Source organism: Protopterus annectens, chromosome 9.part0 (assembly GCF_019279795.1).
Source record: "Protopterus annectens isolate FY-2018-M chromosome 9.part0, PAN1.0, whole genome shotgun sequence".
In the NCBI taxonomy this organism is placed as follows: domain Eukaryota; kingdom Metazoa; phylum Chordata; order Ceratodontiformes; family Protopteridae; genus Protopterus; species Protopterus annectens.
In genome coordinates, this window is record NC_056743.1 from 228,992,885 (window position 1) to 229,012,313 (window position 19,429).

Sequence of the window (19,429 nt, forward strand, 5' to 3'; positions counted from 1 at the left end):
TGCCTATGATTCCTTGCCTCAGAAAAGATTTTTTTGGTGGGCAACAGCATGGTCCCAAAACAAGGTACTACCTTTATCACCACCCCCCGCCGCCCAGACCCTCACCACAGACGCATCTGAGTATGCCTGGGGTGCACACCTGGATAGCAGGTGCATACAGGGCCAATAGCATGCTCCCACAACAAAGGACTCCCCCCCCCTGCTGTCCAGACCCCCACCACAGATGCATCTGACTATGCCTGGGGTGCACACCTGGACAACAGGTGCATACAGGGCCAGTGGAGCCAACAGCAAATCCCTCTGCACATCAACCAAAAAAGAGGTGATGGCTGTCCAACACGCCTTGATAAATATCAAGCCCCTTCTCTGTCCAGGGGCTCTCCTGATCAAAACAGACAACACCACTAGAATGTGCTATATCAACAAGCAGGGATGGACTCACTCCTACACTCTAAGCAGGCTGGCCATGAACCTTTGCCACACAGCCTCTGCCATGCAACTCCACCTGTTAGCACAATTCCTACCAGGTTCTCTCAACTCTCTGGCAGACCAATTAAGCAGAAATCTTCTGGACCTACATGAGTGGCAGCTCACCCTACTAACCCAGAAATGGGGCACCCCAAAGGTCGACCTGTTTGCCTCCCACACCAACCATCAACTCAGCAAATTCTGCATCAGGGAGCATCACTGCATGGCTTGAAAGTGACCCAGGGGAAGGACAGGGCATCCAATCTATTGGTATATGCCTTCCCGCCACTGCTTCATCCCCATGGTACTGCTCAAAATAAAGGAGGGAAAACCTAGGACAATTCTTATAGCTCCAGACTGGCCTTGCCAGCACTGGTACCCCTTGCTGTGCAGCCTGTCCCCACTGTCACCATGGCATCTTCCTCAGATTCCAAACTTCCTTGAGCTAGAGGGAAGGGGAATTCATGCAGTCCCAATTGCAGACACTCTATTTGGTAGCTTGGCTTATTCACTAACCGACAATCAGTCTGCCAACCTCAGTAAACAGGTTCTAGATGATATACGTGAGGCCCGACGCCCTAGCACTCGAAAGTCTTATGCTGACAAATGGAAAAAGTTCTGCACCTGGATTCAGGTTAAGGGATCCAATACGGCACAGCCCTCCCTCTCTCTCATCCTGGTTTACTTAGCTGACCTACTACACAGTGGCCTCTCTTTTTCCTCTCTTAAAATTCATGCCTATGCTATCTCTGCTCATTTTCCCACTGAGCAGCCCCTTTTCCTCGCACCCCCTTGATCAAACAGTTCCTACATGGGGCTAGCAACTTGAGGCCACCCAGAAGAGCACCAACCCCAGCTTGGGACCTTAACTTTGTGTTGGAAAAGCTCATCCTGCCCCTTTTCTAACCAGCTTCTTATGCAGAGCTAAGATTTCTCTCCTGGAAGACAGCTTTCCTTCTGACCAACACTTCAGCCAGAAGAGTCTCCGAGCTGCAATCACTCATGGTTGCGGAACCCTTCATCTTCCATGCTGACAGGGTATCCCCGCAGGACTAACCCATCCTTCATGCCCAAGGTGGTGTCCAGTGTGGCGCTCAACCATTCCAATAATTTGGCTACCTTTTTTTCCTAATCCCCAGAACACACTCTCTAGATGTGCACAGACAGCTCAGATTCTATCTAGACAGGACTACATCCTTCAGAAAGTCTGATCAGTTGCTGGTTAGTTGCTACAGGGGCAGAAGGCAAAGCCATCTCCAAACAAACCATTTCCAAATGGATGGCACACAGCATCCATTTCTGCTACAAACAACACAAAATGCCTCCCCGCAAGGGGGTCAGGACTCACTCCACTAGAGCAGCCTCCACCTCTGCAGCTCTCCTCAGAGGAGTCCCCACCAGGGACATCCTGGAGGCTGCCACCTGGACATCTCTTCACACTTTTACCAAATATTACCACCTACCTCTCTTCTCCAAATCCAGGGCAGGGTTTGCGTCTGCAGTCTTGCAGGTCATCCCAGCCAGCCTCTAGTTTCCTTGACTGCCTTCACCCATTTCCTCAGCTTTGGGAATCAACCCAAATGTGATGACTTCAACATTGCAACACAAAGGACATAGTACAGTTGTGTACACTTACCATAAATTTAGATGTTCGAGTGTATTCACTGTTGCAGTTCTGGTTTCCCTCCCTCCCCCTTTTTTCTTATCTTTCCTTACAAGGGACATATTGGTATTTGCTTTCTACTGGTGGGGTTCTTCCACGAGAACCTGACTCCTGCTTGGGGGCTCCTGACAGGTTATGGCAAAAATTATGTAATGGTGTCGGCTGCCTTACTTTATACTCCTGACGACCTGACGTCAGTCCTGAAGTGACAGCAACCGATGCAGAAATACTAAGCCTCTGGTATTCGGGTCAGCCGAGGGCTTCCCTGGCAGGGATAACCCAAATGTGATTACTGCAACAGTGAATACACTTGCACATCTATATTTATGGTAAGTGTACACAACTGTACTTTTTCTTTCCTAAGATCTCACCTGAAGTAGCCCCTTTGAGTACTGGATCCATGTCAGGATCTAATCTCCTGTGTGTCAGGCTCCCTCTTCCCAATCTTCAAACCCTTCGCCTAACGGCATGGTTTCTCCAATTCCAGTGACTTTGAAACAGTCTAGGCTAGCTTCTCCTGTCAAGAATAACATCCTAGCCTCCCAAAAACCTTCCATCAGAAAGGTTTACAGTTTTTGTCTTTTTGGCTTTTCCCGGTTAGGGGTTGCCACAGTGGAACTCTGGTTCGCTAATGATTGGCAGTAGATTTTTATGGTGCCAAGGTGCCAGCCTGACGCCCAACCTTCAGTGAAGGCACGCCCATTGACGCATGTCTTTCGGGGGCCACCCGACCGCAGGGAGGGCATGCAGACTCCAAGGTTTACAGTAAAAAATGGAAAAGGTTTTCTGTCTGGGCTCTCTTTCTGCATCTGTGCCTGATGTTATGTTGATGTCCTTCATGGATGCATCTGCAGTCATAACAACTGGGTTGTCCTGTCGTCAGGCAGCCCTTCAGTCGGCCGGATTCCAAAGTCCGGGTCCGGCTTCGGCTGATGTCGCACTTCACCCGACGTCATCTCTGTTGGTCTTCGGGTATAAAAGCATCAGCCGACGCCATTTTCTTCAGTCTTTCTTGCCGCGTGGCGCCCGAAGCAGAAGCTGTTCGCAAGTGCCGGTCGGTCGGATCCAGAGATTACTTCTACCGAATACTACTTCGAAGACTTCTAAAGCTAAGTACCCCGTTGGGGACTCTTTCTTGCCTCAGTCGATGTCAGAAAAAGTTAATAATTGTTTAACCTGTGGGAAACAAATACCTCATAAAGATTTCCACTCTTACTGCCTGCCTTGCTTAGGCCCAGCCCACGGCGTAGCAGCCTGTTCGTCCTGTGCTTCTTTCAACCGAACGCTTAGACGCCGGTCAGAGTTTGCAGAACAGTTTTTCGGTTCTGATTTTGCGTACATTATGCCGTCGGATCCTCCGACTCGCATTCTGCCAAAAACGCAAAGAAAAAGACCGACACTCGCGGTCCGCGGTTTCGGCCGAAACCATGGTTAAGCAAATCATGAGTGTCTCGGTTTCGGCGAAACCGAGAAAACTGATCAAAATACAGCTGAATCTTCCTCTACAACTGAGGTCCCTGCTAACACTCTTGAATCGGCCTCAGAAATTTTACCCACTACAGTGCTTACCACTGACTTATCAGACACCATTCCCTTGGATGTCTCTACCCCAGCACGTGGTGCTGCTAGGCCTCCAGCAGCCATGTCCATTAAGGCCTTCGCCAGGGCTAAAGCAGCCAAGACTACTAAAACAGTGCCTGTTAAACCCCCTCAACCAGGCCCTCTTCCAGTTCTCAAATGCTTACTTTGGCAGAAGATTTAATTTCATTAATTAGAGGATCTCAATCTCACCCAGACAGGGCCTCTCAGCCCCCAGAGAAGAGACCTAGGGCAGAGCCCCATGAGCCAGTGTCCTCTGATGATTCTGCTGATGAATCAGACATAACTGAACAGCCAGAGGCTCCTTTCTCCAATTTTGAAGATTCTGATGCTGAAGAATCCATTCCAGCTGCTTCCCCACCAGAAGAATTCTCCTTTGGGGAAACCTTGCATGCCATGCGAGAACAGTTCCAATGGCAGCAACAGGATTTTTCAGACTCCAGGAAAAGACTTAGGACCTTTTGCACCTTCCACAGCACAGGCCCTTAGCTATACCTCCTGTTCTCTCTGTGGTGGATGATGCTTTCAATGATGTCTGCTCCGCTCCAGATTCTTTACCCCCAGCCCTGCCAAACCAGACAGATTTTACAGGGTGCCAGATACTCATCACCACCTTTACAAGGCCCCTCTTGCAGACCGCGAAACTATTTCCCAGGGTCCCAAGGCAGTAGCCGCGACCATAGCTAAAACCCTGTTCCTTCTGAAAGGGAAGCAAGGTCATTAGACAGATGGGGTAAAAGGTTTACACTTCAGCCACTCTCTCAGCTAGAGCTTTAAACTGTCAGTTTCACATGATACAATACCAAGAGTTTATGCTTGATCAGTTAACTAAAAAGCTAACCACTGATGAATCTCTTGATAAGAAATATGTATTAGAAATGGTAAATAACATACAGCAAGTTAGTAACCACTCTTTAAAATGTGGCTATGATGCACTGGAGGCTTCATTTAGATCAGCCATGACTGGCACTGTAATTAGAAGGCATGCATGGCTAAAGGAGCAAGCTTTACCGGATCATGTTAAATCTAAATTGCTAGATGCTCCTATGGATAAAACAAGTTTGTTTGGTATACCTGCCCAGCAGGTTATGAAGAAAATGGAAGAAAAGGCAAAATCAGTCCAGACAGTTAAAGATTTCTTGCAGGGTCAACCCCCAAGGTTTAGCAGGAACTGGCCTGCCAAAAAGTGGTCCTTTCCTGGCTCCACAAGACCTCAAAGGGGCAGGAATAGACGTTCCAGAGGCAGAAACCAATCCAGAGGAGGTGCCTACAGAGGACGACAGTGGCAAGGTAACAACAGAGGCACAGACTCAACACCTGCCACTACATCAACACAGCCACAGTGACTTAATCCTAAACCCGCCTACCAGGGAACAAATAGCAGCTCCTCTAGGCGGAAAGCTAACCTTATTTTCAAAAAACTGGCACCACATAACAAAGGACAAGTGGATTTTACGAACCATAGATCAAGGTTAGCGGTTCCACTTCCACACTTTACCAGACAAAAGAGGAATGCCAAATCTACCTCCAAATCAAAAGACAGAGGCTCTACAACAGATAATGGAGTTAGCAAACATGAGAGCTGTGGAGAAAGTGCCAACAGCAGAGCAAGGAAAGGGGTTCTACTCCAGACTATTCCTAGTTCCAAGAAAGGAAAAAGTTGGAGACCAATTCTAGACCTGTCCACCCTGAATACTTACATCATTGTCCCAAAATTCAAAATGCTGACCCTACAGCAACTTCTTCCCATGCTGGGCAAGGAGTGTTGGCTGGTAACTCTAGATCTCAAGGAGGCATACCTGCACGTCCCCATTCGACCAATCTGCAGAAGATACCTCAGATTTCTTGCAGGATCAGAGCACTATCAATTCTCAGCATTGCCCTTTGGCTTATCTACTGCACCCAGAGTATTCACAAAATGCCTGGCATCAGTAATCGCCCATTGCAGACTACAGGGAATTCAAATTTATCCATACCTGGACGACTGCCTGATACAAGGAGACAACAAAAGCAAGCTGACAACAGATTTACAAAGGGTCATTTACTTGCTTCAAGCACTGGGATACACAGTCAATTTACAAAAGTCAAGACTGATACCATCCCAGACAAGGGCTTTCCTGGGAGCGGAATTGGACACAGTAAGACAAATGGCATTCCTAACTACAGAAAAACAAAAAGAACTCCCTCTTTACTTCTTGGCACTAACAAAACTGAACAAGTTAACAGCAAGAAAGGTACTGCAGGCCTTGGGTTTCATGGCATCATGCATAATCTTGGTTCCATTTGCCAGACTACATATGAGAAAACTACAGTGGTACCTAAAGAATTTATGGTCCCAACACAGACACAGCCTAGAAACGGAAATCCCACTAATACCATGCTTAAAACAGGAGTTCCTATGGTGGGCTCAGGCATGCCAGTCAAACCCAGGCCTGCCCTTTCGCAAGGGTCAAGCAAGCCAGACCATCACAACAGATGCTTCAGACCTAGGATGGGGGCGCATATGCTGGACAAATGCGCAAGGATTGTGGACACAGGACCAACTTCACCTGCACATCAACCTAAAAGAAATGCTGGCAGTAAAACTGGCAATCCAAAAGTTCAGACCATTTCTCAAGGAGGACCACTTGATGATAAGGACAGACAACACCACAGTCATGTGGTACATCAACAAACAGGGAGGCACTCATTCTTACCCCTATGCAGAATGACTTTGGAGCTGTGGACCCTGGCACTCAGCTACAACATCCAGTTACAGGCAATATTTGTGCCAGGAAAAGAAAACTCTCTAGCAGATATGTTAAGCAGGACCACATCGGATGCCCACGAATGGCAGCTGCACCGGATATCTTCAAGACCATCTCAAGAAATGGGTATGCCTCAGATAGATCTATTCACATCACCTTTCAATCACCAGCTCAAAAAATTCTGCACAAGGACATTCCACCCACTAGCATGGAAAGTGGACTCGCTCTCCTTCAGCTGGAAAGGCCTAACAGCATATGCATTCCCACCTCTTCCCTTGATACACAAAGTACTACTAAAAATCAAGGAGGAACGTCCAAGGATAATCCTGATAGCTCCAAACTGGCCAAGACAGCATTGGTACCCACTGCTGAGGAGCATGTCTCGAACAATATGTGGCCAATACCCTGATGCCTTTGATGCTAACTCAGAACAACTTCAGCACCATGCATCCAAACCTAAAAACGCTGCAACTGACTGCATGGAACATCACATAGCAGCTGCTAATATGGAACTTTCACAAAGAGTTAAAGACATTATTCTTGAAGCACGCAGGCCTTCAACTAGAAGGAATTATGCTGGGAAATGGAAAAGGTTTGTCATTTGGAGTTGTGAAAGAGGAAAAGATGTATCAAACATAGATATGCCTAACATTCTGGAGTATCTGGCCGAACTACTTCATTCAGGCCTGTCCTACTCCTCCATCAAGATTCATGCATCAGCTATTTCAGCAGAATACAGCTTTGATCCACCTGTTTTTCACACCCTTTGCTCAGGCAGTTCCTCAGAGGAATCAAGAATGTAAAACCTCCAAGGAAACCACCATTGCCAGCTTGGGACTTGAACTTTGTGCTAGAAAAATTGACACTATCACCTTTTGAACCAGCAGCAACAGCAGACCTACAACACCTGTCATGGAAAACTGCTTTCCTACTGGCAATTACTTCAGCAAGGAGGGTTTCAGAACTACAGGCCTTAATGGCAGTGCAACCCTTTCTAATCTTCCACCAAGATAGAGTGTCCATGAGGACTAATCCTACATTTATGCCTAAGGTGGTATCCAGAGTGTCTTTAAACCAAGCAATCCACCTACCTACCTTCTTTCCCAACCCACAAAACAGAGGGAAAGAATACTGCATACCTTGGATGTACATAGACAGCTACGCTACTACTTGGACAGAACAAAAATAGCAGAAAGACTGACCAACTTTTCGTAGCCTATGCAGCAGGAAGGGAAGGAAAAGCTATTTCCAAACAGACAATCTCCAAATGGATAGGAAATTGCATACGATTCTGTTACTCCTTCCATGGAAAACCAATTCCACAGAACATAAGACCTCATTCTACAAGGGCAACAGCCACTACCACAGCCTTCTTACGAGGAGTGGCTACCAAAGACATTATTGAGGCGGCTACTTGGACCTCCGTGCATACATTTGCCAAGCATTATAATTTACCTCTATATTCCAGATCCCGAGCAGGGTTTGCCACTGCTGTTCTGCAAGGGATCCTAAACACACCATAATCTACTTTTATCCTCCTCCCTAGTTGGCTATGGTATTCTACCCAGTTGTTATGACTGCAGATGCATCCATGAAGGACATAGTACAGTTTTGTACCTACCATAAATGTAGATGTCCGAATTGGATAGCATCTGCAGTCAGGATTACCCTCCCTCCTTCCCTCTGTGGTACTCCTAGGGTGTTTACCCTTCTAATAGCTAGCTAGTGGGGATTTCTTTCACGGTGTATTTGTTTGTATTTATGTACATACATGCTTATTTTTGTGTTTACCTCTATCTTTTGGAAACATTGGCATCTATCCAAAATTTTTAGCCTTCTATAGGGCTTCTGGAATCTGGGGCAAGAAACACTGAAGAAAATGGCGTCGGCTGATGCTTTTATACCCGAAGACCAACAGAGATGACGTCGGGTGAAGTGCGACATCAGCCGAAGCCGGACCCGGACTTTGGAATCCGGCCGACTGAAGGGCTGCCTGACGACAGGACAACCCAGTTGTTATGACTGCAGATGCTATCCAATTCGGACATCTACATTTATGGTAGGTACAAAACTGTACTTTCTTGTCCTTTCTTTCAGGAAGTGGCAAGTTTTTCTACTATAAAGCTTTAGCTGGTGGCAGTTTCCAACTTTCATGATAATAGCGAGCCTATATTCTCTTCCAGACTCTGTAAGGCCTTCATGAAAGGAGTGTTCCTTCCAAGACTGCCTGTTAAGGATCCCTCTCCTCCTTGGATCTAAGCTGTGTGCTCCAATCTCTGACCCTCAGCCCTTTTGAGCCTGCTAGTTCATGCGATTTTAAATTTTTGTCATGGAAAATGACCTTTCTAGTAGCCATAACCTCTGCTAAAATGGTGTATGAGCTACAAGCCCTTTCTATTGCTCCCCCGTATGTGGTGTTCCACAAAGATAGTGTGGGGGCTTATATGTTAATATTGTCATTTTACAGTGGGATAAGTTTTTATTTGAATCCCCCTGTTTTACCTACCTGTTGTAAATTTTATGCTTGCTTCCTGGACGATGTTTTTATTTTATGCACAGGGAACAGTGTGGAGATTCCCAAATTTTTTAATTATTTTAATGAAACCTCATCTTTTTTTAAGGTTTACACATACAGCTAATAATATGGAAATAGCACACTTGGATGTGTGGCTGAAAAAAAAAGATAGCCAGCAGAAGAGATTTGTGTCTGAAATTTTTAGAAAAGAGATCTACTCTAATGGGTTTTTACACTTCTCTAGTGCCCATCTCTTACAACAGAAAAAGTCTATCATAGAAGGCCAGTTCATGTATGCTGCATGAATGGTGAGTACTTCCAAGTCCATTTTAGATGAACGTGACTAAAGGGGATGTTTTTGAGAAGGGGTTATCCCCAGAAGCTAGTCAGTGCTATAATGATGGAAGGAATAAACAAGAGAGAAAATGGACATTTTAAGTCTGTTTTATGGGACAGTAATATAAGTAATGATGGGGATGTAGGCAGAAATGAGTATGATAGAGAAATGTTTGGGAGAGGGGATCATGAAATATTAGGTATAGGACACTTACCCACGCCCTCCCCCATTGGTAAAAATTAAGAGTTCATTTATTACTACTTTTGGGCATACAAGCTATGACATAAAAAAGTGTATTGTGTAAAAATTGGGAAATATTAATGGATGATAAGGAAATAAGAAAATGTATAGGAAAAAAAAAACATTCATAATGTACAGAAAAGGACAAAACCTCAAGAGTAAATTTGAAGCAAAAAGTGAATTGAGGGAAATGATAAAAAAATGTGGTTCCTGTTCTTATTGCAAATTTATTTTGGAAGGGAGCACGATGCATGTTAATACTTGGATAAGGTAATATAGGTAGGCAAATATTACTGTGATACAGAAAGAGTAGTTTATTGAACAACCTGTACTCTGTGCCTAATCTTCTATATAGGGAAGACTGATAGAAAGTTTAAGAATCATATAAATGAACATTTAAGGGATATAAGAATGGGAAAAGACACTAATTCTTTAGCCAAACACTGTGCTGAATTTGTTACCCATTACTTTAAGTTTTTTTGTTATAGAGCCTGTAGACATTTCTGAAAGAAGGGGGGGGGGGTTTGGACACGCCTATTAGAAAAACATGAATTGATTTGGCAATTGTGGCTAAATACAACATCTTGGCCTGTATTAAATGAACAACTATCTATATCTTGCAAATTAAAAGCTCCAGAACGATAGTTATTTCCATTGCATACACCTTTGCAAAAAAGTTGTTAATATTTTAAAATATTTTCTTTATATCTGAAAAAAGATTCTCTCTGCTTCAACCTCATAAAATGCTATTGTTTGGTGGTTTGTTATTATGTTATAGACTGGAATTTTTCAACATGCATTTAAGTTTTTGAAATTTGAATTTATTGTAAATGTTGGACTAAGATGACACACTGTGATTTGGGCTTTCATATTCAGAACTTGAACTGTGGGGTCCATTTGCTTTCTTGGGGTGTGTTTGCATCGCACTGGAATATGCTTTGGTAAATATTTTATTCACATATCACCTACAAGGGTTTGGTCTTTTTCATATCCATCATAGCCTTGGTTCCTGTTACCGTAGGGGCTTATTGTTTTGTATTGTCCTTTCTGTACCCTGAGCTCTTCTACCTTTGGGCTGTTGGTGGTTTGTTGGTCGTATGGAATACTTCTGGTGTTTCTTTGCATATCGGGGACCATACCTTTGGAACTTCTTCCCTGGGTAAGTAGGACATGTAGCCTGCCCTTACTACATATGAGGGCTTCCTCAAGACCTATGTTTCTGATTTGACATTTGGGGAGTAGTTTATTGATCCATCATTTATTCATCCTTTAGTCACTGTTTCTTGTTTTAGTTTGCTTGTTTGATTGCTGATTATTGCAATATTGCATTGTCAGTAAGCATTTCAATATATTTGAATTTGAAAGAAGGGGTGCAAAGGCTTTGTGACCACCATAAAATGAAGTCCATGTTTTTTTAGTTTATTTTCATGGTGAATTTTACTTAAATTTGATTTTATTTAGAAGGGCTTCATTCACTTTCAAAAATCATATCTATTTGCCATGTTTTGGAAATTAAGATGTTGTACTTCATTCCTAGTATAATTAATGGTGCTATTTATTGGGACAGTATTACAAGGTAAAACTTTGGTTCCACTTTGAAGTCTGATTATCATTTAAATTTTTTTTTGCCTTTGTTTTAAATGTTACATTTCATCTTATTCAGGATTTACCGTGGAGCTTTATGGATCTTGGGAGAGTACTGCAGTACAAAAGAAGATATCCAGAGTGTAATGACTGAAATACGTAGGTCACTAGGAGAGGTACAGTAGATATCGTTTCTTGTTTACATCAGGTGCAAAAGATTAAATGAAAACAATGGTGAAATTATTTTAATTGCCATTTCTTTTCCTACTCCAGATCCCTATAGTAGAAACAGAAATACGGAAAGAAGCAGGTGAACTGAAACCTGAAGAAGAGGTTTCTGTAACTCCAGCACATAAACTAGTGACTGAGATGGGAACTTATGCTACCCAGAGTGCCCTTAGTAGTTCTCGGCCATCCAAAAAGGATGAAGAAAGGTAAAATGTAGAAGTTTAGTACCTTTAAACCATGTAATTCTATGCATTGGAGAAATGTTGGGGATGACTGAAGTGCATGTAATAATTATTACATGTGTAACTATCTGCAGAAATGAATGATGTATCTACAGAAGCACAGATTACATTTTTAGCTTTTTGCTTTTAAAGATTGAAGATGTGGAATGTTGTTCACAGTTAATATTTTTCATGTAAAAACTGCTTTTGTAGAAAAGCATAAGCTTTCTGTGGAGTGAATGAAGCACTTGGATGAAGAAAAAAAGTTGCTGTTGAAAGTTCATGGTATCCATTGACGTTTTTCATTTTGTAGAACAACACTTGAGCAGTTAGCTGCATTATTGCTGATTCATAGTGAAGTTCCTATGTTGCCTCTGCATTTATTCTTTCACATACTCCAAAGTCTCCCTCGCCCTGTTTACAACATACAGATTAACTTGGAAAAAAAAACATCAGCTGGCCTAGAGTTTCAATTGTAAGAGTTACCCAAAAAAAGTAAAAGCCATTAAAACAAATACTGTACAGTTCCTTCCAGGGGACTACATGTTTATATAAGGACATTTTTCACTTTGTACTAGGTTCAGTAGTACCCTACTTCTATACTCATAGTATTAGTTTGGTTTTAGGTGGCTCTGACCCTTCCTCCCATTTTTGAATGCTATTTATCTTTTTTCTAATACTATCACTGACCTGTCTTTTTATTGCAGTAGCTACCCATCTTTGCCTTATCCTTTAATGTTTATTCCAAATCTTGATGTGCATTTAGATGGAATAATTCACATTTTGGGAATAGAAGCTCTCCTAGTTATAGGTTTGTTTGTATTCCTACACTGTACAGTATCAGATAGTTCATTATTACTTCAGTGTGCAGAAACTATTTGCTAAGAAATACCTTCTTACTCTGCTTCTTCTTTGCTTTAATCTACTACAGGCATCATAGATTTCATTTTATTAAAACTGCAGATATGTCCTGAGCTTTTAGGCAGACGTAGTGAAATATTACCTGCAAATATAGATGCACATACACCCCATATCCAAAATTTACCCAGAGCATGCTAAAAAATAATACTACCATATTTTAGTCTAAGAATAATTAGCTGATTATATTTGTCAGTCTGAATATCAACTGGCATGGCCCACATAAGTCCACTATGAAGTGATTCCTCCATTTAACCAATCTGACTTATCTGATAAGTACTGGAATTAGACCTAACAGAAACAGAAGAAAATGTTCAGTTATTGACATATTTCTAACAAACATTCCTGAAAAACTCCAAACTTTTCTCATGCTAATCCTGCACTGTGACCACTGTACCATTCTTACTCTGTATGTTAGTAGGCAGGTAGTGAAGGATTTGTAGGGGGGTGTTAGTATAATACTTTTCTTATTGATTGCCTCTGTCCATAAGGGACATGGGGGCCAGACAGGTGGTAAATTTACAATTTCTCATCCAGTTGTCAAGGTTTTGCTTGAATTGGATGAGGGATGAACTTTGTTTTATATAGACAGGGAGCGTCTTCCATCCTTTGGGACACCTGACATTCTGCTGAATATCAATCTTGAAATCATTTCTTTATCAAATTCACATGGCCATTTCTTTACAGATGTGTCTCCTGCTGCATTACTACTTGCATTATGCACTTCTTAACATAATTCAAAACTGTTACCATTTTGTCTGTACTTGTAAGGCCATTTATGTTCCAAAATAATATGAATAGCATAGTTATTAGAAAAAGAAACTATTATTCCAACCTATTATTCATGACAACTTTTTTATTGTTTATTTCCAACTTTTGTGTTACATACACACACACTGTTTGCAGGTTGATCTCTTATACAATTGCTTCTTGTCATCTCCATTTGAACCTCTTGTCAGATTTTTCAAGAGTTTTTGATTTCATGAAAATCCTCAAAAAAACTAAATACATTTTAAAACATCCCCATAACCTGTTAACTTAGAACAAGCAAGCAAAACTATGTACACTTTTCAGGAGAAAAATGAAGTTTAATCCTCCTGATAGGAACAATTGCCTCAGATTGACAGCTGCATCCACAGGCATTACCTAACCTAAATTTAAAGTTTCTCAGGCTAAAGCACATGTTAAAGCCTATGCTCCCACTTATACTGATTGCTGTCTTTTTTCTTATCTGTATTCCTCTCCCAGATCTGAAAAAAAAAAGCTTGCATGCTTTCAGAAAATATTAACCTTTAGTTTTAAGAAAAAGTGTGCTAGCTATTTTTAAATCATAATAAATGCATTGAAGTATTAAGGTTGAGAGGGAAGCTGCTATCTCTTTATTGACTTCCTTTAATTTCAAACTTTGTTTTACTGAAATGCTCGCCGTTGTACTTTTAAATTTTGCATTTCTCTCAACAAACAATACTCATAATTGTCAGGATTAATTGCTTGCACCTGCAGGCAGCTCAGCTCATCTCCATAGAAACATAAGAGCAGAATGTAAAACTGCCTTCTGTTGCAGACTTTTTAATCCCACTGAACATTTGCTAGAGGAACAAATAAGCTAATGTATTTGCATATACAAGAAACTTAGCTATTCGCATGGCATTTATCATTTTGTCTTATTTTTCAAGCCTACTTGCTTACAGAAAATACTTTTTAGATTAAGCCAAGGACATTATTCCACACATTCACCCATGCAAAAATAAGAGGAAACTTCTTATCTCTACATATAATTTATTTATTTACATTTGTTTACTGGGAAAGTCTGACTGTGCCAGAAGCCCATTTTCAGTGGAGGCCCACGGAGAAAAGCTCCACAGAAATACAAGCAATATACAATAATTACTTAGTACAGTAGTATACATACAGTAAGATACACATGTATTCTAGTTAGTCTATACAAAGTAGTATTCAGTGCAGTTTTGTAGCAGATATTTTCAAAACGAAAAACAAGCATTTCAATGAAGATCACTGTGAGAAAAAATAAAGCTAGTAGTGTGCACATATTAAGTTATGACCAAATGATATTTCTGGGTCTGTATTATAACCGCGAAAGTCCTAAACAGCGAATACAGAATCATTGACACATATTACCTTTACCGCAAATACACCGAACACCCTAAACTGCGAAATTCAAAATCTCGAACAGTCATAGTTGTCCAATCCCACCGCGCGCTACATACTACCAACCCAAACAAAATAAATAAACCACATACATACACTAACCAAAACCCTATTTCTAACCCTACACTAAACCTTACATACATTACTGTCTAGGCACTTAGCTTAACCCGCACCCTAACCCTAAGGTCCATACCTATCGCACACTTACCTTACGGAGCTATACCCAAACAAAATAAATAACCCACACACATGCACTTAACAAAACCCTACTTCTAACCTTACACTAAACCTTACATACGTTACTATCTGTGCACTTACCTTAACTCGCACCCTAACCCTAAGGTCTGTAACTATCGCACACTTACCTTACGGAGCTATACCGCAGAAGGGCCAACCATGATGATTCGACATTTTGGATTTTGCGCTTCAGGGTGATCATTTTTTTCATGTTTCGACGTATATGTGTCGACGTTTCCGTATTTGGGTAAGTGGACCTTCACGATTTTAATAGGGAACCAATATTTCTTTTATATATATATATATATATATATATATATATATATATATATATATATATATATATATATATAAATGTAGAGTAGTATTAAACAGGAGAGGGAGAAATTGAGATAAAGGCGTGGACAGTGTGTTGAGAGAGTTATGGATATCTTGTCAGTCAGGTTTGGCGCAGGAGCAATGCCAGTTCTTGGCCAGATGTTCAAGTAGTAGTAGTTTAAAACTGGTAGATTCAGATGTGTTTTGGAGGGTGTGGGTTAGAGTTTTCCATAATTTGGCTATCTGATTTGAGAATAGGGCTTCAGTGTGAGTGTTGTTAGCTTTGTTTTCTGTGAGTTTCTCTCTGCAGATCTTAGACTTCATGGGCACAAGTAGGGAACAAGTTCCTTGAGGGGTGGGCAACTGTCGGGATGGAAGATGATACTGTGTGTGAATTTAAGTTGGTGGAGACAAAGAAGGTTAGGTAGCTTGAGCCTTTTTAATTTATGTAGAGCAATACAGTGGTGGGTTTGGTGGGGAAGTTTGGCTGCGAAACAGTGTATTTTGTTGTAGCAAGTTTCCAATTTGATTGTCTGATTTTTTTTAAGTTGGTAAAGAGGAGGAAGGTTCTGGGTATGGCTAGTCTGGTATTATAAGTGAGGAATGGCTTGTTTTTCTACAGTGAGCCAAGCTTGATGTGAACTTTCTTAATTGTGGTGGCTATGTGTTGGTCAAATCTGAGTTTATCAGTTGTCACTCCAAGGAGCTTTGTATGCTCAACTGGTTGGATGATTGTGTTTGCTGAGAGAATAGTAAAAGGGGGGTGGTCGGTGATTGTTTGCTACTGATAAATGGCATTAACTGTGTCTTTCTGGGGTTGAGGATTAGTTGTGATTTACTTAGATATGTTTCTATATCATTAAAAGCTTGCTGGGATACTCTTTGGAGGTCTGGTAAGGTATCTGCTGAGTAGATTAAAGTTGAATCATCCACATACTGAACTACTTTAACATGTGTTGTGGATGAGGCTAGATCATTAAAGAAGATGGTGAAAAGAAGGGTTCCTAGTATGGACCCTTGGGGGACTTCCAACCGAGATAGGCAGAAGTGAGAGTTTGGATTTCCGTTGTACTGCTTGTTGTCTGTCAGAAAGATAGCTTAGGAACCAGGAGAGGGAAGTCTCTGATAGGATTAGTGAGGCAAGAGTACTAAGGAGTTTCTGATGGGAAACCATGTCGAATGCTTTTGACATGTCTAAGAAGATTGATGCTACTTGCTGGTTTGAATTTCTCGGTTGAAGGTGTTAGCACCACCACAGCCCTCATTAATTTCTCCATGTTTTGGTCTGAAACCATGTTGGGAGGGAGAGATAAGGTTGTGAGATAACAGGTATTGTAGTAATTGAGTGTGGATACATTTTTCCAGAATTTTGACACTGGGAAAGGATGGCTATGGGTCTGTAATTGTTTAATTGTTTTGATGTTCCTCCTTTATGCAGAGGGGTGATATAGGAAAATTTCCATAATTTTGGGACACAGTGCTTTGCTATAGACCTATTTACCAGAATGGAGATGGTCAGTTTGAAGTACTCATTGGGGAGCTGGTCAGCTGCTAAGGAAGAAGGTTTCAGTTTTTTCAGCATTGTTCTTATGGTGTTAGTTGGGACAGGTTTGAGGTCAAAAAAGTTGGTGTTAGTTTACATATTAGGTGGAAGAGACAGAGGGGGTGGAACCATTCCCTGTAACTAAGGAGAGGATTGTGTTTATAAAGTACGTGTTGGTTTGTGAGAGAGTACTCACGCTTTAGTTATTGGTTGTTGGTTCTGGGGTTGTAGCTTTACCTGGGTAGAGAAGTGAGTCAATTGCTTTCCAGAACTTTTTGGGATTGCTTTCGTATTTGTTTTGCATAGTTGTATAATATGTTTTTTGTGTAGTTTGAGTTGTTTTCTTGTTTGATTACAGAGCTGCTGATATGCTAGCAGAATTTTATTGTTTTTTGGCATTGATACCAGGTTTTGTCCCTTAGTTTTTGAAGTTTAGTGGTTTCTTTTGACATCCAGGGCAATCTCTTATTTTTAACACAACATGTACGAGTTAGTGCTTAGCTATTTAAAATAGCTAGAAATGTGTCATTGAAGTATGTTACGGCCTGGTCAAGTTGGAGATGATGGAGTGGTATCCAGTTGCATTTATTGAGCATGTCTATGAATGCTTCATTGGAGAAGTTTTTGTTATTTCGTATGACTTTGTAAACTATGGTTCTGGGTGAGTTGAGCTGATGATGGATTAAGTAGGTAGGTCTATGGTCACTTAAATTATTTGGAAGCCATCCGGAGAGATGGTTGTGGGTGGTACTGTTGATAAGTAACCAGTCTAAGATAGATTCCCTTTTGCTATGTTTATCTGTTTAAGTGGGAAACTGGATTGTTTCGGAGAAACCATGTAGATTTATGAACATAGAGGGGTTATCTCCAGTGCAAGTGTTCCAGTCTAAGCTGAAGTTGTGTGTAATAATGGATGTTCTTTGTGTTTCACTGTTGTCATTACATTTGGGTAATCTGTTGGCAGGTTGCCCTCAGTCGGGTTTCATGGGTGTAGGTTGAGGCTGTCCAGGCTATGAGTTCCTCAGTGGCACTGGGAGTATTAGTGGAAGGTATGTAAGTGGCTGTTATGGTAATATTTTTCTTTGGGTTGATTCTGAGCCTTGTTACTAGCACTTCAAAGTTGTCATCTCAAGGGTATTTGATGGGTGGGTAGTCTATGCTTAGGTTATCTTTGTAGAAGATTGCAACCCTACCACCCTTCTTCCTGTTTCTGTCTAACCTGTGTACGCTATAACCTTGTGGGAGTATGTCTGGGTCTTTTATATGGGTTTTTAGCCAAGTTTCTGTTGCTGTAATAATGTCTGGTGAGTATTGTGCAATGACTGCATGAAAGACTGTGATCTTGTTAACTAGGCTTCTAAGATTCGTGTTAAGAATGGGAAGGTCTAGTTTTAATGTGAGGAAGGAGTGGAATGGTAGCCATGATGGTATGTTGTACAGTATGTGGTCTGAGATTGGGGGTGTATATCACCACTATGGAGAATCTGTGATAATACACATGCATGTTTGTGTGACAATTTGGAGAGTATGTGAAGGTGTTTGCTGAAGTGGTTAGTGGTATTACTGACAACTATATGTTTGAAGTGGAAGTATGCAATAGGTGTGTGATTGTAGAGTTGGGAGGAGATGGCAAGGTAGGAGAGTGAGGAGTGGATGGTATTAGTATAATGTAGTGTGGGGCTATAGACATGTTATCTGTAGGTGACTGTAGGATGTTAGATAGCATGCAGATAGCAGTAGGGTATAGAGTGTGGGCAGGAGAAAGAGCATGGTGTGTACTCTCTTTAAAATGTAGGTTACCTGGATGCTGTGATGAAGATATAGGGAAAGAGGGGTGTTGGTGTAGTGTGGTGGGAGTAGCGTGATTAAGGACTGTTGCAATTAAGTTGTGTGAAGAAAGTTGAGTGTTACAAATAGTGTAATTGGTTAACTGAGGTGACTGGTGGATGGAGGCTGATTCATGATTGGGGGAAGTTAGGGAAGTGGTTAGCATTGGTATAAGTCTAGGTGGGAATGGGAGTAGGGTAGGGGAGTGGAGTGAGCCCGAGCGTAGCTAGGGGAAACGGGCCAGGCTGGCCCCTCCTCACAGAACAGTGCAAAAAAAAACAATCAGTATGAGAATGTAGAAGGTTTGGAGATGTAATGTAAGTGAAAGCAAGGAAGAGGTAGAGGCAGAAAGGTAGGAGTGTAAGCAGATAGCTGCAGACACTACTTTTATGGCCTTGGTGTGCAAGTAAAACAAAGGAACGCAAATCTATCTGGGGACAAAACACAAGTAAATGGTACTAGCCTTACTTTATAGCAAGCATATTGTTAGTTGTGCCACTTAGTGGCAAGAGACCAAGCTAAAGTTGCCTGGGGTGGGGGTGGGGAGCCATTGCAGGTGTGCACACCAGCCAAAGCAATGTTTAATAATAATAATAATAATAATAATAATAATAATATAATCCATGCACTTTTACTGCCCCTCTCCCACCCCAGTAGCCCAAGATTACAACACTCTTTTTAGATTTTAATACCTGTATTTCTTAAAACTACAAAAAATATGTTTAGTATCTTTATCTCATACAACAATCACTAAAAAAAGATGTACTCTCACCCCTACATTTGAGATACCCCTGAGCAGACAAATCAATTTTACT

The 19,429-nt window shown here is 41.6% G+C and overlaps 1 protein-coding gene across 2 annotated transcripts in view; it reads left to right on the forward strand.

The window, feature by feature from the left end:
• COPB1 (COPI coat complex subunit beta 1) overlaps window positions 1-19,429 on the forward strand; it is a 721,336-nt gene that overhangs the window by 363,152 nt on the left and 338,755 nt on the right. For both annotated transcript variants that reach the window (XM_044082795.1, XM_044082796.1), the window contains exons 12-13: window positions 11,233-11,329; window positions 11,427-11,587. In XM_044082795.1, coding sequence (XP_043938730.1) covers window positions 11,233-11,329; window positions 11,427-11,587 — 258 coding nt within the window. The remainder of the gene's footprint in view (window positions 1-11,232; window positions 11,330-11,426; window positions 11,588-19,429) is intronic.